Source organism: Pelodiscus sinensis, chromosome 6 (assembly GCF_052426305.1).
Source record: "Pelodiscus sinensis isolate ZL-2025 chromosome 6, ASM5242630v1, whole genome shotgun sequence".
In the NCBI taxonomy this organism is placed as follows: Eukaryota; Metazoa; Chordata; order Testudines; family Trionychidae; genus Pelodiscus; species Pelodiscus sinensis.
Genome location: NC_143057.1, coordinates 43,549,096 through 43,574,059, shown reverse-complemented (window position 1 = coordinate 43,574,059; position 24,964 = coordinate 43,549,096). Strand labels below are relative to the sequence as shown.

General features: G+C 43.5%; 2 protein-coding genes across 9 annotated transcripts in view; one reads left to right on the top strand and one right to left on the bottom strand.

Annotated features, from left to right (window-relative positions):
* AOPEP (aminopeptidase O (putative)) overlaps positions 1 to 3,048 on the bottom strand; it is a 354,788-nt gene extending 351,740 nt beyond the window's left edge. For 6 of the 8 annotated variants that reach the window (XR_012904729.2, XM_089779254.1, XM_089779253.1 and 3 more), the window contains exon 1: positions 1,723 to 1,776. The gene's annotated coding sequence lies outside the window, so the exon portion shown is untranslated. Of the gene's footprint in view, positions 1 to 1,722; positions 1,777 to 2,690 lie in introns of those variants that run through there. The other 2 variants (XM_089779257.1, XM_089779255.1) reach the window with 2 other exon arrangements.
* Positions 3,049 to 3,057: 9 nt separating this feature from the next.
* Positions 3,058 to 24,088, top strand: FBP1 (fructose-bisphosphatase 1). Its single transcript, XM_075931820.2, has 7 exons — positions 3,058 to 3,330; positions 11,393 to 11,555; positions 13,492 to 13,584; positions 15,568 to 15,708; positions 17,318 to 17,455; positions 19,052 to 19,171; positions 23,131 to 24,088. Exons 1-7 carry the CDS (start codon positions 3,161 to 3,163, stop codon positions 23,320 to 23,322), a joined length of 1,017 nt encoding a protein of 338 aa, XP_075787935.1. The 5' UTR covers positions 3,058 to 3,160; the 3' UTR covers positions 23,323 to 24,088.
* The last annotated feature ends 876 nt before the right edge of the window (positions 24,089 to 24,964 follow it).

Here is a 24,964-nt window from a genome sequence, read left to right as displayed (position 1 = left end):
ATATGGAAGACATGCTTTGTTGTTTTCAAAGATGTAAAAATAAAAAATATATGTTTATTAAGCTATAGTGAGACCCCAAAAATCACTCCGTCACCTCATGATTTTTGTCACATATTCCTCCTGTCTCTTCTATTCCCTATCTGATTGTATTCTACTGTTCATCTTTTTGAACGGTTTCTTTATTAAACTGTACAATTGTTAAGGCTTTTAGCTCTCAAGCTACATTGTAATCACTTCAGATAGCCATTAAGCATGAAAGCTCAAGGCAACCTTGGAATGGAGCGAAGTGGATAAAGATGACTGAATGAACAGATGTCCAGCTGGCAAATGATCATCTCTCAGAAAATGATGCTAGCCCAAAATGTTAGTGACCTGTATGGTTGCCCTGATTGCCTTGAAGATCACTCAAGAGGAAACTAAAGATGTTAAATTTAGATTAATCAGCTAATAGAATAGTCGATGCAATTTGCAGTCCCCTGCTGGCCCTGTGCTCCCTACTTTTGAAATGTACAAGAGCCTAACCCTAAGCCCTGCTCTTGTACATTCAAAACGTAGGGAGTATGGCTCCAGTATAGTGCTGCTTGAGGCCCTGCTGACCCCGTGCTCCCTGCATGTGCTTTGCTTTTGAAATGTGCAAGAGCCCCCCCAACCTTCCTACAATCTGGGCCCCCTTAACCTTCCTTTGTTCCAAGGGTGCCAGGTTCATCCATCGCCAAGCTGGTGTTAGTGAACCCACTTTGGATGGGCAGGCTCGAACCCTTTAGTCCCCTGCTGGCCCTGTACTCCCCTCACACCCTTTGCTTTTGAAATGTACAAGAGCCTCCTCCTGGGCTCTTGTATATTTCCAAAGCAGAGAGCAGGGGGACTGCAGGGGACTTCTTGAGTCCTCCGCTCGCCCCATGCTCCCGCCGCACTTCCGTGTTTGAAATGTAGCAAGAGTTGGGCTCCTCCAGTAGCTACCACCAGCTTGGCAATGGATGAAACTGGCACACATTTCAAAAGCAGAAGTGCTGCCAGTTCTCCACTGCGCCCATGCCTCCCCCCCATAGAGACAGTGCTGAGGGGAACTTGCTTTTAAGCCGGCTCCCCCCCAACACCTCCCCTTGCTGTCTCTCTCTGATAGAGGCAGCAAGGAGGGGGAAGCGACTAGTCTAGTCACTAGTCGACTATCTGATAAGCATATGCATATCAGATAATTGACTAGTCACTTACATCCCTAGAGGAAACCCCATCGGTTTTCTGTTTAGGTCATCTTAGATGCTATCAGCAGGGCTCGACAATTAATGTAATCTACTCACCCGTGGCAAGTAGATTTTAGCCCGGTGCGGCTGCACAGTGCGGTCTGCGCATGTGGAGTGTGCAGTTCCACACGGCTGGCAAGCAGGGCCCGCCGCCGCTTGGCAAGCCCTGGCTATCAGTATACGAAAGGAAACCAAACCTGACAAATACCTATGTTAGTCTTTGCTCCTTTGCTTAATCCCTTTCATTGCTTCCACTGCCATTAGGAAAAAACACCCTAAACCAACCCACCAGTGAACATATCATTCCTTTTTTCCATAATGCATGATTCTGAGCTCTCTGCCTGTCCTGGTCTCTATCAGCTATCACACCTTGAAGATGAAAGGTGTGTGCAGCCCAGACTATGGCTCCTATTCAGCATTTAGAAATAAGCACATAAATATGTCCTTACTTTAAAGAAAGATAAGATAGAGGGAGTAATACCTTTTATTGAATCACCTTCAACTGCTACAAGCCAAGGTACACTCTTCTTCATGTCTGGGGAAAGAAATCAGTGTGTGTCAGTTAAATCGTATTTAATGTAGCATATTTTTCCAGTGAAGAAAGGCTACATCTGGTTATCTGTTTAGATTGCACAATATGTAGTTTGGAATTAAAAACAGCCAATATCCAGCAAGCTCCACATACAAGATTTGGGATTTTGCAGCAGTCATGTCCTGGAATAATTCAGTATCTAGATTTTTTTTTTGTTTTCTTTTTGTGCAGCAGAAGCATCTCCACTTGTTTTCTATTAATACCATCAAATTTAAAACTGACAGCCAAAAAGAAATTATGAATATGGCTGTATCCAATGCCAAAACTGGCTATGTTCTCATATGAGCAAGGGATGTTAAATTGTGTTTATTCAAGTAAAAGTATAACCACTGAAAAATTCAGTGATTGCATGGTTGCATGCAGGGGGAGGCCCTGCCTCTCCCTCTCTTCCCCACCCCCGCTTTCTGCATCAGAAACAGCAATGAGGGCTGGTGCAATTGGGAGCTGGTGCAGCAGTACAGGGGGAAGGCAGCAAAGGGGAGAGGGAAGGGAAGGAGGAAGGAGAGTGGGCAGTGTGTAACCATTTACACTATCATATTCCTAATATGAGCAATCTAATTTGGGGACATGGGCCAAAAATTTGGCTGGAACCAGGTGCTAAATATGAGGATTTGTAACATACATGCTTCAGAGTCTGGGTTTTTTTGGGAACAGGGTGTTTTGGGGTTTGTTTTTGGTTTTTTGATAGTTCTCTATAATGATACAATTGGCAGTTTAAGGACAAGAGTTTAAGGAAACGCAGCTTTTAATATTCACCTCCCTCCAAAAAAAGTGCTTCAAGCTATGCTATCAAGTGCATTTGAATTGCCTTTCCTAGCTTCACTGGTGGTTTTCTGGAGGGGAAGATGAAGCATCACCTTTAAATTTAAACATACAGCCACTTGCTTTCCCCCAGGTCCAGCCATACGTGTGTCTGTGTGCAGAGGAAGATGAGTGGAGATTAGTTATCTCCAGTATTTATGCAGCCCGCCTTCTCTGGGCCCGGAGGAGCTGGTGTGGGGGGAGAGTGGATGAGGCGAGGGGGGCCAAGTGCGGAGATGAGTGGGGGGACGGGGCACAGGCGGGGGTTTACAGGAGGGGAGATGGGCTGGGGGCGCTAAGGGGTAAAAAGGCGGAGCTGAGCGAAGGGAGGGGTGTGGGGAGGCAGCCCGGGTTTGGGGGGCGGATCCCGAGAGCGGCTGCTCCCCGCCCCTCCTGCCGATAGGTCTGGGCCGGACACTCCCTCTCCCCGCGGCTGGTGAAGTTCCCGGGCGCAGCGCAGGGGCTGGCTTGTGGCTCTCGCTGCGGCTCCCACTCGCTCCGTCGCCCGGCTCCCGCCACCGCCGCCATGACGGACCAGTCCCCCTTCGACACCAACGTCGTCACCCTGACCCGCTTCGTGATGGAGGAGGGGAGGCGGGCCCAGGGCACCGGGGAGCTCACCCAGCTGCTCAACTCGCTCTGCACCGCCGTCAAGGCCATCTCCTCCGCCGTGCGCAAGGCGGGCATCGCCCACCTGTGAGTCGCCCGGCCCCGCCCCGGCTCACCGCGGGCAGAGCCGCCCCGCCGCCACAGGAACGGGAGCGGCCGCTGCAGAGGCCGGGGCGCTCTTAGCGTAACGGCCCTAACTGGAGCCGCGGAAGCTCCCTACGCTGCCCGAGGGGGGAGGAGAACCGGCGCCCGAACCGATGCTCCGCCCCCGCCCCGCCTCTTTCCCCCTCCCCCAACGTGCCGTCCCCAGCGGTACTCCCCCCCTCCCCCCCGGCCGGTAACGTGACGGGGCCGCTTCCCTGCTACCCGGCACCGCTCGGCGGGGCGCTGCAGACACTGGGGCAGCCGGTTAGTGAGCGTGAAGCCCGTTGTGGGGGCCTGCGGAGCTCGGTTAATAACCCACCTCCCCGCCCTCCCGAGAGTGGGCCCCGAGGAGCCCGTGGAAGATCCGTCTCATTCCCTGCTTCTCACCCTGCAATCGCCTTAGGAGGCTGGGAGTGCGCGGGGGGAAAGCTCACACTGACAGCTAGGGTGCTGCTGACTCTGTGGCAAGCACGTAAATGTACGGCTAAAATAGACCGCCACGCAGGGCAAACCCAGTGTGGACAGGCTGCCTTGTCATTGGGTACGTTGTGACACTATCACAACTAATGCTTAGTCTTGGTGAGCCTGTTAATTAGCCAACACTTGGCTTAGCTGAGTACTGTATTCTTGCCACCTCTGTCTGCTAAGAGTCACTCAAGCGTCTTACCTACTTAAGTATGGTTCAATATTGATATGACGGCAGACAGCACAACATTATTTAAATATTAGTGTCGTGTTTTTAAAATGTTCAAATTTAAAATCAAGCTTGAACTTTTGTCCTTTAGCCTAGTGTTCTGGAAGAGAACGGAAGTTGCTTCTTCAAATGATGGGTGGCATTTACAGTTCTTGCACAAGTAGATCTTGTGCAAAGTGCTTGGCTCCGTCTCCCCTATACATTTTCTTGCTAATTTCAGTTTGTATCAGGAATTTTAAAAAGGTGAGGAAAGAGAAAGTGGCTGTTGGCCATCTTTCTTTGTTTGTAAAACAATTTCCATTAAAGCAATCTAACCCAAAATAGTGCACTCAGAAGAAAGATAGGGCATGTTTCATCTTGTAGGTTCCAGAGAGACTGGACAATGAATGAGAAATAATTCTATTGCCCTTTAATGTTGGGTAAAATACTTGCCAACTAATAATGCTACAATACTAAATTGAAAGCCATTTTCTATTGCTCACTTTAGCATGGCTACAGTTTTCAGTAGTCTTTCACTTGTATCCAAGTAGATATCCAAACCCCTCTCTCTAATTTTATATAATTTCCTGTTGAGCAACAGAATGTCATCATCACGCTCTTTGGCTGCAAAATCAGCCAGAGAGAAAGGAAAGTTGGTGACCGCAGGGAGCAGCCCCTTTCATGGCCAGAGAGAAGGGAGTTGACAAGAGCAGGGTGCAGCCCCCTAGTAGTTTTTAAATACCACTAAAAAAGCATGCAAGACAGTCATCCTGTTTGTAATGAGGAAAGCAGACTAGTATAGGACACACTTTAACTAGGGATACTAAATTGCGATCAAACACCTAATCAAGTAGTCCATGGAATTTCCTTTTAAATGTAGTAAGAGCCACTGGCTCCCCCATGTACAGGCTCCTGCCTCCCCTCCACACCTTTGTTGCCTCTGGTGTAGTCTAGCAGTCACCTACTCTTTTCCATTGCTACTTTTAACCAGGCTTGTAAATATTAGATTTTTAAACGGATGTGTATTGATTAAACCTTGACTTCACTGTTCACACACAAACCAACAAAATATCCATTGCTTATCGATTGAAAATTTAGATAGGTGGAAGTAAGAAATCTTGTTTAATTTAAAGAGATTTACTTTATATACTTTGGCATGTGATGTTGACTGCTTGTATCAATACTTACGAAGTTGTAACTCTTTAAATCGCCACTTCTACTGTCAACTAACTATTTGAATTTCCCCATAACTATAGATATTTTGCCTGTTTTTGTGAAACCTCCATTGACTGAATATTGGAGATCTTAGGAGTTATCTGTTAAACATTAACCAACTCTTAGCATTAGCAGAGCTCAGATCAAAGGATCAGAGATGGTTCACTGTTGTACTCACTCTGTTTCTATCTTTATGGGCTATTGTGACTTACAGCAAATCAGAAATTTTATAAATAGGGCCCCACCAAATTCACAGTCCACACTAATCAATTTCACAGCCATCGGATTTTAAAAATCATAACTGTCATTATTTCAGCTGTTTTAAATCTGAAATTTCCCAATGTTCTAATTGTGGATGTCCTGATCCAAAAGAGTTGTGGGGTAGGGTTGGGATCATGTGGGTGGGGGGAGGAGGAGCGGAGGAGCTCTGCTTCTTTTACTTCTGCACTGCTGCTGCTGCCGCCAGTAATGCTGCCTTCAGAAATGGGCAGCTGGCGAGCACTAACTGCTGGCTGGGAACCCAGCTCTGCAGGCAATGGCAATACCAAGCCCCCCTAAAATAACCTTGTGAACATAGTTCCCTAAAAACTGCATGATTGGGCAGCAGTGCAGGAAGAAATTAAGACCTGCCCATGTCATTAGTGGAGCCACACAGCATGCCTGCACTAATTAGCTGCCTCCTCTTGAGTCCTGCCACTGTAAATGGACAAGGTGGAAACGATAGGATGATGGGCTTGGTTGGGGGGGGGAGGGCTCAGAAGAGTTGACCCATAATTTAACTCTTGGGCAGCTCTAGCTGCCATTCCTGTGCCTCTCCTTAGCCAGCCCCAGCAGCTAGGCTGCCAGCAGTGTGTGTGCCTGCAAACAGAAGTGACACACCTCTTCCACTCCCCATTCCAGGCAATCCCAATTGCTCAGCTGCTTTTGAGTAAAAGCCAGGGGAAGCTTCTTGTCCACTCTATCCCCTTCCAGGCAACTCTGTGTACTGGATTGCTTTGAATGCAAATGGGGACAGCTCCCTGTCCTCTTAACTCCCCATCTTACCGCCCGCCACATGTGCTGGGCTGCATTTGTCCTTTTTTGCTCTCCCTTTTGCAGGCAGCCTCTGAGCTGGGCTGCTTTGAATAAAAATGGGGGGGGGGAGTTCCCTATCTCCTCTACCCCTTCTCCTTCCACCCCTAGGTAACTCCACCTGGTTGGCTGCTGTTCAGAGTACAAGGCAGGAAGCACCTATAAAACAGAGCAGTTCAGATTTGAGAGTGAGACTGCACTAACTTGGTGCTAAAATGCCAAAGCTGGCTCTCCACCTGTTGTTCAAACATTGATTAGGTGCAGAAATAAAAATAAAGGAATAAAACATTGAGGAATGAAATCCTTCTGCATCTTTTTCCTCAGAACTGAATCTCACCAGCTTTGATGAACGGCAGAGCAAATTATCTGAAAGACTTGAGATATGTAAACAGAACTGAAATATTAAAAAAAATCCTGCTTCTTAGGCAATAGGGAGCAATATGTGCACAAGGTGTTCAGAAGTTAGTCAGTAGTTGAAAACAATTCAAAACATCTATCCCAACAGGCCAACCCAATCCCTACCAACTCAAGTCCCAGTGCCTTTAACTATGCTTTCCTGGCAAAGACAACAAGAACAGACACACTTTTAATAAAATACTAATTAATTGGGTACTGAAAACTTTACATTTTATTTGATTTCATATTAAATAAACATTTAAAATCATGCACCTTGTTAATTGTACTTAACATTTATATGCATTTTTAGATCATTGTTAGTAACTGGTGGGCATCACGGTGGCACCCATCTGCACATGCATACATGACCTCAATATTGGTGCACGTGACAAAATTCACTCCACTCATCGATGGAAGTGTCTGTTTTTTAGAGGGGAACAGTGCTTGTGTTCCATTCCTCTCAGAACTCCCTTTGGATCAAGAATCTCAGTATGAGAACTGTTGGTCTCCCCTGTGAAATCTGTATAGTGTAGATGTGGGCAATAATTTTTGATGGGGCGGGGTCACTCCAAGATTTTGGTAAACTGTCAAGGGCCGCACTTTTCTATAGAGGACATGTGGCATCTGGGATGGAGGTTTGGTGCAGAAAGGAGATCAGGGTAGGGGACTGGAGTGCAGGGAAGGGTGTGAGGACAGAGTTTGAGTGAAGGAGGGGGTAGTGACCTGGAGATTGGGGTGCTGGGTCCAGGAGGGGTTATGGGTGAAGGAAAAATTTCTAGCTTGGAGAAGGCACATAGGAAGTGCAGGATCTGGTAGTTGTGACCTGGAGGAGAGAGGGTGCAAAGGGTTTGGGTGGTAACCTGGGCAGGGAGTTGGCGTGCAGGAGGTGGTGGGGTGCCAGAGACAGGCTCTGGCCTGGAGGCACTTACCTAGGCAGCTTCTGGCTAGCAGCCCACAAGGACCCTCAGGCAGGCTCCCTGCCTATGTAGCCACCAACTGCTTATTGTACATTGATGTCACCTACGTCAGTGTGCACTAAAACTTTCACTGCATGCCAGCAGGGTTCACTCAGAGAGGAAGTGACGTGCAGGTGACGTGCAGGTGTGCACTAGAATTTATACCCCAGCTAAGGTTCACTAACACAACATGTAGACAATACTCTCAGCATTTATCTAACTTTGTAAAACCCTCCCTATTGTTCCTTTTCTCTCTAGTGAATATTTAGTAAGTCGATGCAAAAAAACCCCACAAGACAATTTCACGGCAGGCAGAGTGTGTGGATTTTGGAGCAGGTAGAGTTGGGCTTTAAATAGAGAACTTGTTTCAATCTTAACTGCAGCAGAGTTGATGCTTTGCTATAACTGATAATAGCAGAAGCTAAGATGAAGTGGCCTTCAAAGGAGCCTGCAGTTTAAAAAAAAAAACAACAGAAAACCACTTTTGTGCAATTGGGGTGTTTGTTTTTTTTTAAAGCGACTTCTAATTTTTGAATGGGAAGATACATCTTGATGACTTATGACTGAATTATCAACTGCAATCTGATTTAGCAGCCTTAGAATCACTTTATTCAGTTTGATAAAACCCTTTCTTCTCCCTGCATTGTAAAAGTGAGCTTTACATGAAGTTTTGAAAGAGCGAGTCATTCCTTGGGAGGGGTTTGTCAGTATCTAGACAAGCTAGTATTACAGCAAACTGCTTTGCCATAGCATTGGAAAGAAGCTAGTTCTTATTTTATTGAATATAAACTGAAGTTATTGCACTGTAACCTACCTCTAATTATTTTGCATCTTGATTTGGGATGTAAATGAGTTGTCAAGTATACAATTAACCAATGGCTGTGTCTAGACTGGCAAGTTTTTCCGCAAAAGCAGCTGCTTTTGCAGAAAAACTTGCCAGCTGTCTACACTGGCTGCTTGAATTTCCGCAAGAACACTGACTTCCTACTGTCTGAAATCAGTGCTTCTTGCAGAAATACTATGCTGCTCCCGTTCAGGCAAAAGTCCTTTTGCGCAAACGGGCTGGTGTAGACAGCTCAGATTTGTTTTGCGCAAAAAAGCCCTGATTGTGAAAATGGCGATCGGGGCTTTTTTGCACAAAAGTGCATCTAGTTTGGCACGGACTCTTTTCCGCAAAAAGTGCTTTTGCGGAAAAGCATCCGTGCCAATCTAGATGCTCTTTTCTGCAAATGCTTTTAACGGAAAACTTTTCCGTTAAAAGCATTTGCAGAAAATCATGCCAGTCTAGATGTAGCCAATAAGTCTAGTTTTATCGGTTAATCTTCTCAATTACTCACGTTTCTTCTCCCCCACTCCCTGTGTCTGAGTCAGCAAGTGGAGGAGGAGGAGAGCAGAAGTTAGTGCTGGGGGGAGCCAGCTTAAAATCCGATTTCCCCCCAGCACTGGCTCTGCGGTGCCACCTGCCCTTCCCCTCCTCCCATGCCTCTGACTCTCAGTGTGGGGCCCAGGGTGGACTGCTGCCCACTGCAGGCAGAGTCTGCTTCACAACAGCAGCCCCTGTCCATGGCAGGTCCAGGCTTGCCATGGACAGATGCTGCTCTGTGGGAGGTCCAGGCTCACCATAGACAGAGGCTGCTTCATGGCAGCCTCAGACCCCTGCGGACAGGGGGTACTACTACCCCACATTGCTGCCTCTGTATCAAAGGCAGCGTCATGGGGTGGCAGGCAGCCACTGTGCGTGGGGAGCTGTTTTTTAAACTGGCTCTCCTTCCGGACTGGAGGCAGCAGCAGAGAGCTGCAGGTGGCTCCCTGGGAATGGGGCCAGATTGCACTGGCTACTGGCCTTGCTCATGGGAACTATAGAATAGTCAAGTGACCATTCAGAATTCATGTGGCTACTCAACTATTCAATTACCTGATAGCTAACATCCCTAATATTGATGACTCTGTAGAAATGCCTACAATAATTAGCTGTTTCATTAGTGAGAAACACAATGGAAAATCTACTAACTTGACAACTTACGGCAAATGACAGAAAACGTATTAACCAAAAGGCCTCCAGCAACACAGAATAGCCTTTTTAATCATTAGAAAATGTTTAGTTAGTACTAGAGAGAACTGACACATTTTGCTGTCTTGTGAAAAAAATACTCTAAAATCAAATTAAAACCTCTCAGATTTGCAAATTATTTCACTGTCTATTTTCATTTCAAACATAGGACTGATCAACATTGGAAACATATGCTGGCATGCTACACTTCTGATTAAAAATCCACATCCTGAGAGACATAGCTGTGGCAGTGTAATGCTTGTGTAGATAGTGCTAGATCAACAGAATCCATCCCTCAACCTACTTAGATCCTCTTGGGTAGGTGGATCAACTGTAGCACTTTCACACCAGCTGAAAACTGACAGCCAGAGAATTTCTATGACTTGAACTCTTTTATGTGTTCTTGGCTTTTTTTTCTTAAATAGTTGATGTACAGATTTGAGAACTTTACCCATTTGAACTATGGATGTTTCTTGTTTGAGACAGATAGTTTTGTGTAACCATTTTAAAAGCATTCCAGAATGCTATATTTATGTAATTTGTTTGGAGACTGAGGCGACAGAGTTCTCCTTTTCCTATTGGCCTTGGTCTAGGAAGGAAATTATCTTCCACTGAGGAAGGCAATACCCAGATAGTGTTTCCCACCCATCTGTAAGTGTACAGATGAGTGGAAAAAAAAGTATAGCGCATGTCTCTTTTAGAAGCAGAGGTAGGTGGAAGGAAATCATTGTGAAATGCTCTGTTAAACCATATTCATTAAAAGGAAATTGCAAAACATGGTAGTTTGCCTTCAGGATTTAAGAAATAGCCAGTATGAGGGTGTTCATTCCCAGGTTTTGCAGGTGGAAACAAAGCACCTGGAATCCCATTGTAGAAAGCGTCCTGCGAGATTTCACTAGCAAAATTGATGCACACCAGGTTACAAATAAAGCTGCCCTCCAGGGAGGTAGCTGTGAAAATTCCCCAGGATGCAGTTGTAATATAGGTACTCGGGGTTTCTGAATTACTCCTACAAGAGTTAACTAACCTTTAGTTAGCTTTCTAATGAAGTCACACGAGACAACCCTTATCAATAAGGCTGGCTGAAGCTAAGAGCAAGGATTTACTTAAAGATGCTACCAGAGGAAAGAACAAGCAGTCACAGTCCTATCTCAAGTCCTAGCTATTATCTTGAAGAAACTGGATTCATTCATGGCTGCCAATTTTTAGTCCTTTTAATTAAGTCTTAACTCATTTAAGATGGTCTGTGATGACAAACAAAACTCTCCAATGACGGAGGGGCCAGGTACAGTGCTTCAGCTCTTTCAAAGTGTCATACAATAGAGCCTCAGAATTACAATGCCAAAGTTAGGAACTGACCAAACATCTCATTTGGATTGGAAGTACACAGTCAAGCAGCAACAAAGATAAGAAATCAAGCACAGTACAATTTTAAATGTAAACTACTAAAAATAAAGGGAAAGCAGCATTTTTCTTCTGCATAGGAAAATTTAAAAGCTATATTAAGTCAATGTTCAGTTGTAAACTTTTGAAAGGACCACCATAATGCCCAGAATTACTAACAGCTTCCATTCCTGGACTGCTCATAACCCTAAGGTTCTGCTGTATTTTGTTCCTCATAAGAATCTCTTTCCATTGCTTTAGCTATGGAATAGCTGGTTCCACCAATGTGACAGGAGACCAAGTAAAGAAGTTGGATGTCCTTTCCAATGACCTGGTGATTAACATGCTCAAGTCATCCTTCACTACATGTGTTATTGTGTCAGAAGAAAACAAAAATGCTATAATAGTAGATGCTGATAAAAGGGTTAGTAACTTACAAAATTTGTTACTATTTGGATTCAAGTTAACTTTTTTACAACTACTTCTCTTCACATATGTAAAAATTGAACTGGAGCTAATAAGATTTCAAAGGCTGTTAGCAAAATGTGTGTGTTCTGAATATAGGAGAATATTGGCAGTATCTGTTCAACGAACATTCAGTTCTCTCTATTTGGGTAAGGGATATAAAGAGGTAAGTGGCAGGGGCATGTATAGCTAATGTACTAGATCTCAGCTTAACACTTCTTTGAGGTACAGGCAGTCCCCGGGTTACATGGATCCGACTTACATCGGATCCCTACTTACAAACGGGGTGAGTTAATCCCGCACTAGCTGCTTCCCTCCAGCAGACCAGGGAGACGCAAAGCTAGCGCGCCCCCCCCCCCCCCCCCCCAGCAGACCAGGGAGACACGGAGCGGCTTTTCTCAGCAGACACCTCAGCTTGAGAATAAAGGACTGAGGGAAGTGAGGTGTGGGAGAATAAAACTGAGCTCTGGAGAAATGTTTGGCTAGAGTTTCCCCTACAATATGTACCAGTTCCGACTTACATACAAATTCAACTTAAGAACAAACCTACAGTCCCTCTCTTGTACGTAACCCAGGGACTGCCTGTACACAGTATGTTATTCAGGAGTTAGATGATATTCCTGACAAGGTAACTTTTTTAAATAGCTCAAATTACAAGCTGTCAAGGCTTTTTTCCCCACTCTGGCATGATGAATGCAAAAGTGGGGGCCTGCAAAAGTACTCCAAAACTTTCTTTCCAGGCTTTGGTACAAAACTTCCCTCCCCCCCCCCAAAAAAAAAAAACTTAACCTAGATTTTGGGGATAAAAATCTGCTGCCACCACCCAAGTAATGATAAGAAACCAGGGAAGAGATCACTTGGGGAAATGTCAGCCCTCAAGTAAAAACCAGGACACACAAATTAACCTATACCAAGTTAATAAAAAGAAAAGAGAACTTTTATTATCACCACAATGTTCTTGTTGCAAGCATAATGATTAGATGCAAAAAGTCACAAATTAATATACTCATGGGGGAAACCCCAGCCTGGGCCCAGAGCTTAGTTGCAAAAGAGAGAAAAACCCATTTCTAAATGCAGACAGTAGATTCCCATTCCCAAACTATAAAACAATGAAACATAACAGATTTATCTAAACTTTACCCTACTTACAGATAGTGAAGAGTCTTTTCTTGGAGGGAGACATAGTGTCTGACCCCCTCAGTAGCTGGAGAGAAATTGCCCAGAGACAAAGGAGGGGAAAACCCCCAAATTCCTTTGTCCCGGTTTGAAATCCCTATCTGCATTCCTATTGGATGACTCTACCTGGCTTAGGTAAGGGACATAGTTGACCCCTTAGTCCCCAGGCTGCTGGCTAACCCTCATGGTCATGACATAAGCCTAAACAAAAATTGATCTCCATTTACAAAGCATGAGAAATTAAGACGCATGCTTTAAAAAAAAAAGATGAAAAGGAAAAAAACAGGCAGCGATGTCGCCAGGCTTCCCCTAACAGTTGCTGCTTACTGTTAGTGTTAGTGTGGTAATAATTAAGCATGGATAGATCAGCTAAGGATAACATTTAAGCTTCAGGATTTTTCTCTATGATTGTAGCAGAAATGTATTATGCTGCATGTGCCATTACAAGAACAGTGGCATCATCTGTTCTTTTAGTAAAACATTTCCCAAATTCTATTCATACAGATGTTGAAGCGATTAGACAGTGGTAAAAAGTTGCCCAAAAATAAACCATCAAACAGTATTCTATTTAGGAATATAGCTATGTAACATTATCTTAGTTTAAACTGCTCTTGGCTAGAAATTAGCATGATAACCTTAGGTAGTGAAACATTTTTATTTGGGGTACATGGGCAAATAACTAAAGCTACATATCCAGTTCTTTTGTCTTTATATTCCAGGGTAAATATGTAGTCTGCATGGATCCTCTTGATGGCTCTTCTAACATTGACTGCCTTGTTTCTATTGGAACTATCTTTGCCATCTATAGAAAGGTAAAGTGTGATGCTGTCATGCTATGACAAAGTCTGGAAGGGAAGGGCAGATAAGTAGTTCTTGGCACTTAACAAGCTTAACAATACAGTTGGAGTCCACAGAGTTAATTAAATCCAACTAAATCTACAAATGCTGAATTACACAATACATTTGAACGATACATATCATTTTGTTAGACCTACTTATTTACAGTCCTGGTTGATATTTAATTAGCCAGTTAGATTCATCTAACAATGACAAAGCTAACAGGAGTTAAACTCTCTAATATCATAGTAGACTTATCAATAGCGCCTCCTAAACTGTAAGCGCTAAGACAAATTCAGTATGCAGCTTCTTCTGATGAGCAATATAAGGATTTGGTTGTGCCAGGAAAATGAGTCATGCCTGGAATGGGATTGTCTGTTTTGTTTGGTTTTATGGGAAGCAAACACCAAAGCAAGTACAGACCTTACAATTCAGCAAATGGTGAAAGAGACTGAATCAAGATGAGCCAGAAAAATAGGATGAACCTAGAATATGATTGCTTCTCAAACTTTACAGAAAAGAGAAAACAGAAAAATTGGGAGTAGTGCTCTGTTGTGGCACAGCTAGATGAATGAGTAAGATTTGAAAATTAGAAGAAACTGTTGTTGGAAACCAAATTGACAAAACATAGTGAATAAGGGTTTATAGGGATGAAGAAAATAACTTGATGGAATTCCCAAATTATGGACCCGAGCAACACTGGGTAAATCTTCTAGTGTTTCATAATTTGGTTACAATTTGAGACCAAGTAGAACATTAATCTCATTTACTTGAGTTATGTACATTCTTCAGTGCAACTAGTACTTCTGTCTTATACATGTAGTCCTGTCAACTTGAGGACAGGCTTCAAAGATGAGATTGTTTGTTTGAAACATTGCTTTTAACTTTAACATGCCTACTTCATTCTGAAAAATAGAAGAAGGCATATGAAATACAGGATTAACACGTCTCAAGCATGGAAATAACTGAATTCGGACAAGATACACTCTCCATCTTTAACCACCCTGATCCAGATTTTGATGCTCCTAAAAGTAACTTCTTTGCACTCACTTCCCTAGGGAGCAAAAGAAAACAAAAGTTCTTGGCTCTAATTATCAATTTTAAACATTCTGACTAAAGTTTCATTTTGTCTTTTCAATTCTACCCCAGGAGCCAAGACTCCAATATAGTAGGCATTGTACAAACACAGAACACAATTACGGTCCCTACCTTAGAGTTTAGTCTGGTATATAATAGGGATGTTAAATATTGGTTAATTGGGTAGTCAAGTAACCTCATGAATTCATATTGGTTAATCGACTTCTATAGTCTCCAGGGGTGGGACTGGCAGCCAATGCACTCCAGCACCACTCCTGAGAAGTCCTCTGCCGCTCTGTGCAGGGAGCCAGGTGAGAGCTGGTCCGCAAGGAGAGCCAGTTTAAAAAGCAGCTCCCCTCAAAGATCAGCTGCCTGTCTCCCTGTGCAGCCCCTGTTGGGGGGTGGAGGGGAATGCATGTAGTCTATATCATTAACCTATAAGCTTTTGCTTATCAGAGGTTAATCGACTACACTATTACATCCCTAGTATGTAACAAGAGAACAGATGACTTTGGGGGTGAACAAAAATTAATAAAACAATTAGATTAATTGCTATCGTACTTGACCTATAGTGTATCAGCACACTAGCAGCCTAACAGTTGTGTAGTTTTTATCAGCATTACAGAACAGAGTTTTAAGGAGGGTTTTTTCTAACTGGTGGCCATGCTCTAGCAATAAGCTAAACCATATCTATTAAGCTACTGCTGCTCTTCAGCAGTTACGCTGTTTTAGGCTTGGTGTTCCACAGGTATGCAGTAATAGCCTATTCTAGCAGCACATGCAGTTGTGGTTCCATTATTATAAATGAATGAAGCTTATAAAATAAATGAATCTTGGGAATTTTTAGTTTAAAAAATTAACACCCTTTCTTTCTATTCCAGGTTTCCTCTGGGGAACCGTCTGAAAAAGATGCTTTACAGCCTGGACGTAATCTTGTGGCAGCTGGTTATGCCCTCTATGGGAGTGCCACAATGCTGGTGCTTGCCATTGAATCTGGTGTCAACTGTTTTATGCTTGACCCGGTAAGGAAGTTTAAACCTTGTATGAATAGAGAGAGAGCAAGAACACCATTTCAGAACAAAAGTTTCCTAAATGGATCATATACGGAGTTGCTTCCAAACTAAATCTTAACATTTGAAGGTGCAGTATTCTTACAAGAACCCATGGGAGTTGATGTGCCTATTTAAAAAAATAGAACGAACACACACTCAAGTAGGCTTTGGGCATTCTACCCTTCTGCTGGAGACAAAAGTGGCAATTAATAATCTGACTCAAAATAGCTATTTAATCAGAGAATCAAGTATACATCACATGCCACCTGATGTGATGAATATTTAAGCATTTTCTGCATTTACAGAATTTTCCTTAAGACTGTCTCTTGTAGCTTAGTACATTCCTTAACTCTGGTACCTTTTAATCTTTTAGTAGACTAGAGATGCAGAAAAACATTAATGTTCTCTTACGCTTACAGATCATGTCCTGATTGTTTAAAAGAGTAAGTATGAAGTATGTATGTGTTTAACATTCTAGAAACTATTGGCCATCAGACTTTTGAAATAAAAAGCATGTTTAGCATCACATAGTGCAGTTGGCTGCAGTAACTCTGTTTAATTTAAAGCCATTCTGTTGTAAATCAGGTTTTTCTGCCTTCTTTTACCAATAGTAAGTTACGTTGTTTGGAATGTGCCATGGCAATAGTTTCAAGGAAGTAGAATTTGATGTTTCCTATATAATGATGTTTTAAATGTCTGCATGTGTTTTCAACTTTTCTGTTTAGAAACTAGGACACTTGACCCTTTTTTTTGTTTTGTTTAGTTTTTTGTCTTTGTCACCCTCAAATGTGAAAACTCATTGCAGTGGAAACTGGACAACTTAGACATTTAGTAACTATGTACTTCATTAGTAGTTTACTGTTTTCATTCTGATCAGACTAGTAGCGTCAAACTTGTCACCACTTCGTGGCTAGTCAAATTAAGTTAGAAAACTCAGTCCAAATCCTATTGGATAGGTGTTCACAATCCCTAAAACTACACAATTGCACCGTGGCCATCTGTTCTAAAATGAAAAAGAACAGAGTAGATTTGCATGAAACTACTCTTTTGGGGTACGTCTACACTAGCCCCCTAGTTCAATCTAGGGAGGCTAATAAGGGTGACCAAAATTGCAAATGAAGCACGGGATTTAAATATCCCGCGCTTCATTAGCATGTTCCTAGCCGGTTGCCATTTTAGAAATTGACTAACCTGAAGTAACTGCCCGCATCTACACGCAGCAGTGAAACGGGATTCCAAATTAAAGCCCTAAATCGAATTAGCTGTTATTCCTCCTGGAATTAGGTTACTTTGGGCTAATCAATTTCTAAAATTGACATACCCTTGGTTCAGGACAATTATTTTGAATGAGGAGTGTTCATGTGAAGAAACTTGCATGAGTCAGGGTTTGTGTGTGTCTTATATTGGTAAACAAGACTGCAGATCTGTACTTTCTTTCCCTCCTCCCTAAGTACTGAATTGTTAAAAGAAAATGGAAACTGCAGTAGGTTTTCACTAAACTGTATAGTATATAGCATTCCCTTGTCTTCAGTCCTGTGAACAACATGCATGCTGTAAGTTGACTTCTCATTATTATTAGGCAATTGGGGAATTCATTTTGGTCGATAAGGATGTGAAAATCAAAAAGAGAGGAAATATCTACAGTCTCAATGAGGGTTACGCTGCATATTTTGATCCTGCAGTCACTGAGTATCTTAAAAAGAAGAAATTTCCTCAGGTAAGTGTTCAGTTTTTAGAAAAAAATTCTAAGATTAGCGAATGTTTGGTGCCTCAAACTTTACACAGTTATTATGCATATATGCAGGATGTCAGACAACAAAGTTAGGCAAGACTCAATGCTAATAGCGTACAAATCAAAGCTTACTAGCTCTTCCTTGGGCTTTGTTTTTCTTAGTGATATCTTAAGTCACTTTATGGCTCATTGAGCCAATATACCTGACTAGGTGCTCAAACAACACTGCAGAGCTTGTTTTTCCCCTCTCATACTTGAAATGTTGGATTTATTTTGGGTTGGCAGGGAGTACCCATTCACACACTGCACTCAGAGTGGCTGATTCAAAGAACTGCTAATCCAAAAAAGCAATCATCATACAACCCCCTTCCCCTCCCACCCCATTTTTTCAGTAAAACACTTGTATTTTTTCCATTCTGCTTCCCTTGTTGCTGTAGCCAGGGCTGGCTCTAGAAAAGAATTGGGGTTTGAGGCCCTGTTCTGTAGTGGCTGTGTGGAGAGGAATTCTTATCTGGCTGCAGAAGCAAGAAGTGAGGGGTCTGCTTCTTCCTACCCAAAACACCGGTCCATCTGATGATGATTGGCTGGAGTACTGAATGGGTGTGGAAACGAGACTTGTGCTTAGTATTGCTGGAAGTTGACTATATAATTATATCTTTTGCTTTAAGGCAGACTTTGACATTTAAATAGTCCTTTATGCTATGCAATTAGTAGTCGTGAAGCCTGAAATTGATAGGTGTCAATAAGAACCCAGATAAATTCCCTCTGACAAATCCAACAGAATGCTAATTTCCTCTTTGAACTTTAAAGGCACTGCCTGGACAATAAAGTATAAGCCTCTTGAAAACCTGGAGGAGCATGTGTTCCCAGCTGCCAGAAAATAGACTAGGGCAAAATACAATAACATTTCTTGACCAACATTATGAACAACAAGTTGAGTCATTTTTCCATGCCCGGGGTAAGGGGAAGAAGTACTAATAGTAATACTACTACTACTACTAATAAAGTGACCTCAGAAAAAGTCAACAACTTATCAGATTCCAGTGCACTGGAAATTGCCTTACAGTGGTTTGAAGAAGAAAGTGAAGTGCGCTGTACTGCAGCTTATGCACCAGAATTTACTGCATTCTTAAGTTGTTATAAGTTATTAATTTGATCCCCCATTAATTGATAAAACAGGGCTTCTTTGCTATAGATTTGATTAGCTTACAGCTCTGAAGTGGTGTGATCTGGTGAGCACAACCTGGAGAGGAGCTAGGGATAGCACTCTTTTACTGCTAATGGAAGATGGTAACTCTCGTCTCTAATGTTGCCAGTACTAAGAAGGTAGCATGCTTAAGGCTCTGGACTGGGAGTCTGGAGTTCTGTGTCATTTTTGTGTTTGCCACTGACTTTTTGTGTGATTTGGATGCAAATGACTTTCCATTACCTCTGTTTTCCCCTCTGTAAAATGAGGATAATAAGCTTTTGTTGTAAATTACTTTGAGTTCTGTGAGTGAAACACTATGCAAGAGTCAAGTTATTACCATTAAAAATGCTAACAATTTTAATTAAGATTTTTAATAAAATGTCCTTATACAGGATGGCAGCTCTCCGTATGGTGCAAGGTATATAGGTTCTATGGTAGCTGATGTACATCGTACTCTGGTGTATGGAGGAATCTTTTTATATCCAGCAAACTCAAAAAGCCCCAAAGGAAAGGTAAAAATGAATTAACCTTATTTTAGAAAGTATGTAGTTTGATACAATCAGTATTGTCTAAATTACTCTAAGATTTTAGATCTTAAGACTTAACAGACAGTTTTTAAATGTTTTAGGATGCACACATTGCAAAAATATCTCAACTACCGTGGTTTGGTGCTGTAGGACTTTTTTTTTTTTTTTTTTTTTGTAATAGCATTAAACACATTAAGAACTGGATGCTTCCCCATCTCCCTCTCTCCCCTCTGCCCTCCAATCCAATAAACCACTCAGTTCTGCCCTCTCTTACCATATCATTGTAGGATTCCACTGTTGCTCTCCTGGTTGGGCCAGACACCCATGAGTTTCCAGCTCCCATACTACTTCATCCCAATCCCTGACCTTTCATAGATTCAGTAATTTGCAAGGTCAGAGGGGACTACTGTGATCATCTCGTTTCACCATCTATAGAACACAGGACACCGAACTTCCCCTAAACTGATTCCTAGAGCATATCTTGCAGAAGAAAACCTCCAATCTTGATTTAAAGATTGACAACAATTGTAAATTGTTCAACTGGTTAATTGCTCACTTTTAAAATGGTACATTATTTCTAGTTTGAAATTGGCTAATTTTAACTTCCAGCCATTAAAATAAGAACCTCCTGCAGACTTCTTAAAGGGGTACATAGAGATCTTCTGGGGGAACATCAACTCATCTAGGTAGTCATCTAGTTTTACAATAGGTTACATGAAAAGCACCAGTGAATCAGTACAAATAATTTCATACAATGACTCATTTATACTGCTCTATTATATGATACACTAAAATGTAAATACTGCACACGCGCACACACACACAGTTGATTTATTTTATAATTGCAAGTTTAAAATAAGTAAGCAATTTTTAATAATGAAGTGCTTGATTTTTATAAGCAAGTAATTTAAGTGAGGTGAACCTCAGGAGTACACAAAGCAAGTAATCCTCCTAAAAGGACTACAGTAGTCTGGAAAGGTTTAACTGCTGCCTTCAAGGGGCTATTGCTTCCAGATCGTTCTATTTCTTCACTACACTCTGCGAGACATCTGCATTCATTCTCCACTCTCCCATCCTGGTAGTGTCCAGGCTTTCCCTTTTTTCCTCCTCCTAACAATATGGAAGGACAACTGTGTTTATTCAGCAAAACTTGAATCTGTTTTGAAAGCTTCTGGGTGAATTATTGCTTCAGCTTGTAGATAAGGTGCAGTTACTCATTACACAGACAATGACACAACCAGAGGTTTGTTTTTTTTTTTTTCCTCAAGGCAAACTTCAGTGACACAGTTGTTTCTAAACTTATTAATGAATAATTAAGTGTTTTTTGCACACCAGAGTCACTCACTCTATATCGGTGGCTGTCAGCCTTTCCAGATTACTGTACTCCTTTGAGGAAGCTGACTTGCTTTATGTACCCCCAAGTTTCACCTCATTTAGAAAATCAGACACACAAATACAAAAGTCTGAATTGCTTACTTTCTCATTTTGTCTGTATGAAAGATTAGTTTGTATTGTCTTTGTTCAAGTACTATACCATGCCTGCAGTAAACAGGAAGGTGAACAATCCCCATAAAAAGACCACATGGCAACAGTGCTAAATGGAAACAAATACAGTAGCATCCTGATTATCCAACCTTCACTTATCCGACCTTCCGCTTTATCCGACATAGCCATACCGCTGCTGCTTTGTCTGTCAGTGCGCCCTGGTCCCAGCCCACTGTGGTCAGGCCACTCTATTGCCTGTCATGGTGATGAGTCCTGGGTGGAGTTGGGCCTTCCTCTTGGCACGAGGCCTCTTGGGGGCAGCAGCTGCAGGAAGGACTACAAAGGGAGTGACACAGGGGAAGCCATGTAGGCTGCTCCGTGCTCAGCCCAACCTGCTCTCCAGGGGCTCCCGCAGCCAGGCCACATCCACCCCAGCCGTGCTAGTGACACTTGTTTGGAGGTGACACACGCAGCCTCAGCCCTGCCTGCAGTTTGGTGCAGCCTTGTTCCAGGGCCGCCTGGCTGCTGCTTCCTGTTCCTGCTCCTCCCTTCGCGTGGCGGGGACTAGGCCAGGCAGTAGGAGCCCTTTCAAACTCAGCCCTGACGCTAGCGAGCAGGGAGGACCAGTGCATGAGATCCAGTGGCTGGCGCTGCTTCTGGGAGGTGGGGAAGGGGCCGAGCCACAGCCGTTGTTGGCTGCTTTGTCTCCGAGCTGTTTGGGGCGCAGCACGCTGGCAGCCCGCAGCAGGGTGGGAGCCCCCTGGGCTGCTCGCAGGGCACAGCTGGTGTGGGGGGGTGATTAAGGGGAGGGCTGGCTAAAGTGGTCTGGACCCCCCTCACAATATAGCAAAGAATTTGTTCACATCCCAGGCCATTTCCGTATTATCCAATATTTTCGTTAATCCGACTGCCTGTCGGTCCCGTTTAGGTCGAATAATCGGGACTCTACTGTATGGCCAAAATATCACTGTCTGTACTAGAAAAAGGGACTCCATTTAGAATTTTGATATTTGCTACAAAGGGTAACTTAAATATGAACAGCTGAATTTTTTTTACTTAGTACAGTAAACTTCCAATAATCCGGCACCTTTAGGACCCAGGGGGTGCCGGATAATCAGATTTGCCGGACTATCGGAAGGGGGGGCCACCCCAGACCCCTCATAGCCCCCCTTCCAATAGTCCGGCTCTGCCCCAGGCGTCCCTGATTCAGCCGCTGATGGTCAGTTTCAGCAGCGGCTGAATCGGGACGCCTGGGGCAGAGCAGCTGGAGTGCTGCCGGGTTGGTCTGGTTGCGCTGACCCTTGGCACGGCGAGACAAACCCGGCAGCACCCCAGCTGCTCTCCCCGAGGTGTCCCCGAGTCAGCCGCTGCTGAAACTGATCAGCGGCTGACTCCAGGAAGCCCAAGGCAGAGCAGCTCTGCCTCCGGCTTCCTGGAGTCAGCCCCTGATCAGTTTCAGCAGCGGCTGAATCGGTGACAGCTGGGGTGCTGCCGGGTTAGTCCCGCAGCCCGGACGGGCAGCGCTATGGGACCAACCCGGCAGCGCCCCAGCTGCTCTGCCCCGGCTTCCCCGATTCAGCCGCTGGTCAGTTTTAGCAGTGGCTGAATCGGAGAAGATGGGGGCAGAGCAGCTCCAATGGTCCAGCTGCCCGGAGCACTTCCAGGTTCCTGATGGTGCCAGACCATCAGGAGTGCCGGACCATCAGAGTTTTACTGTATTCTGTTTAATACTATGGATGTTAAAATGCAGGTATTTAATCTAGTCTAATTTTTATCGACTAGTCGATAGGCAGCCCGACTCAGTTCCATCTCCTGCCCGGTGCAAACCCTGCTGCAGCTCTGCAATTTGAAAGGCAGTAGGAGCTGGGCAGTTTGCCCCCTGGCTCCTATGGCATTTTTAAATTACAGAGCCACAACGGGATTTTGTCCCACATCCAGTGCGTGTCAGAACTGAGCTGGGCTCCCTACCCAGCCAGAGGCAGTCCCTGTGCGGGGGGGGGGTCCCAGTGGACCCCCCCTCCCCCCCCCGTGCACAGGGACTGCTGCTGCGAAGCAGCCCCTGGAACAACCCGGCTGCGGGCAAATGGGCTGCTACACAGTAGCAGTCCCTCTGGGTGGGGAGGGTCTCAACTTCCCGCTGGAACCTCAACACATGGGGACTGCTACTGCGAAGCAGCCCCTGCCCCCCAACCTCTGACAGAGGCAGCAGTAGCAAGGGATTGGTAGCAACCCGGAGACAGTGCTGTGGGGGGAGAGGGGTAACCAGTTTTTAAGCGAGCTCCCCACATCACCGGCTCCTGCTTCCCCCACCATCTTGCAGCCTCTGATGCAAGTAGTCGATTGCATAGGCTTATTGGGTAGTCAACTACTTTAGATCCTTCTTTAATACTAGAAAATTTGTGGGATATTTTATACAAAAATATATTCTTATCACTACAATTCTGGTTTCTGTCTTTCAGCTGAGGCTCCTCTATGAATGTAACCCCATGGCCTTTGTAATTGAGAAGGCTGGGGGAATTGCTACTACAGGGAACCAGGCAGTGCTGGATATAGTGCCTGAGGATATCCACCAGAGAGCACCTATTGCCCTGGGATCTCCTGATGATGTGAAGGAATACATTGACATGGTCAAGAAGCATGCAGCCAAATGAAAGTCTTTCTGCAGCTGCTGTACAAAGAAGTGCCTTACAACTGGATCAGACATACTGTGAAGTGCTGCTGACTTAATCAGCTAATGTTGGAAAACAAGAGAATTGTATTTTCATTTTGTTTACTTTTTGTAAACAGTACTGGTCATATGTGCAACAAAAATGCATTTTCACTGTGACATTAAACATTTAAGGGCATAATGTGCTTTCTGTCTTACCTCAAGTACACAAAATCCAGCATATAAATTACCTGCAACACAAAATTTGTTTAAATGGCCATTTACAGGCCTCCCACCCCTCCTGTGCTAGGAAATGCCACAGCCTTTTACAGAAATCTACATGTGGTTTTCTGTAAAAAGATTTTTTCCTGCAATTGGCTGACTGCAGTTGCTTTGTAGACTGGCTTACTGTTTATACTACAATCTTCAGTCCTGTTGCAACATCAGAAATGATTAATCTAGATATTCCACAAACACTTGTTCTAGGACACAGATATTTGTTCCTGATTGTGATCAACATAGATTCTTTGTGATCAGCAACAAATATTTACAGTGCTTCCAGGTTAGCATTTATAACTAGGTCTGTGATCAATCAGTCAACATTGCATTGTTAAACAGAGTACCAATTGAAATGTATTAACATCTACATTTTCAAATATTGACTTCAGTTGCAACACAATACAAAATGTATAGTGCTTACTTCCTATTACAAATATTTGCACTAAAAATAGTGAACAAAATTAAAATGTTTAGTTCCTCATACATACAAATACTGTAGTGCAGTGTCTTTATTGCAATTTAAAAATTGCGCGGGAGGGGAGGTATTACATGATTTTGGTTTTGAATGCAGTTAAGTAAAACTTTAGAATCTACAAATCTACTCAGTCCTACTTCTTGTTCAGCCATTCACTAAGATAAATAAGTTTGTTTACATTTACAAGAGATAATGCCACCTGCTTACTTTTTATCATCATCTAGAAGGAACAGGCATTCACATGACACTTTTGTAGCTTAAATTGCAATGTATTTCCATACCAGATATGCTGAATATTTTATTGTCTCTTCGTGTTTCAACCACCATTCCAGAGGACATACCTCCATGCTGAATATGCTTTTTTTTTTTTTTTTTTTTTTTTTAAATAAATTTGTGACTGAACTCATTGGGAAGAATTGTATGTTTCCTGTTGGGTGTTACCCACAGTCTGCCATATCTTTCATGTTATAGCAGTGTCAGATGACCCCAGCACATGTTCAATTTAAGAACACTTTCTCTGCATGCTTGATAAAAGGCAAAAAAAGTACCCAATGTGAGATTTCCAAAGCACTTAACCTACAGTTAAGAATCTGAAGTGCTTCCCAAAATCTGAGGAGCATGAGAAGTGAAGCTTGTTTTCAGAAGTCTTAGAAGTGTACCACCGTGCTTCAGAAACTAGAGAACCTGAACCACCAAAAAGCCAATAGATTTTGTGTGCTCCAGCTCTGTGGTGCTGGAGTGCCTGTGCAGGCTCCCTAATGTTGGGGGGCCTCTGAGCCTTGGTGGCCGGATCCAGGCAAGCCAGGGGCTGCATCTGGCTCCTGGGCCTGAGGTTCCCCACACCTGCACTAAAGATTCATATCTAGAGCCTAAATATCTTGCAATACTATCT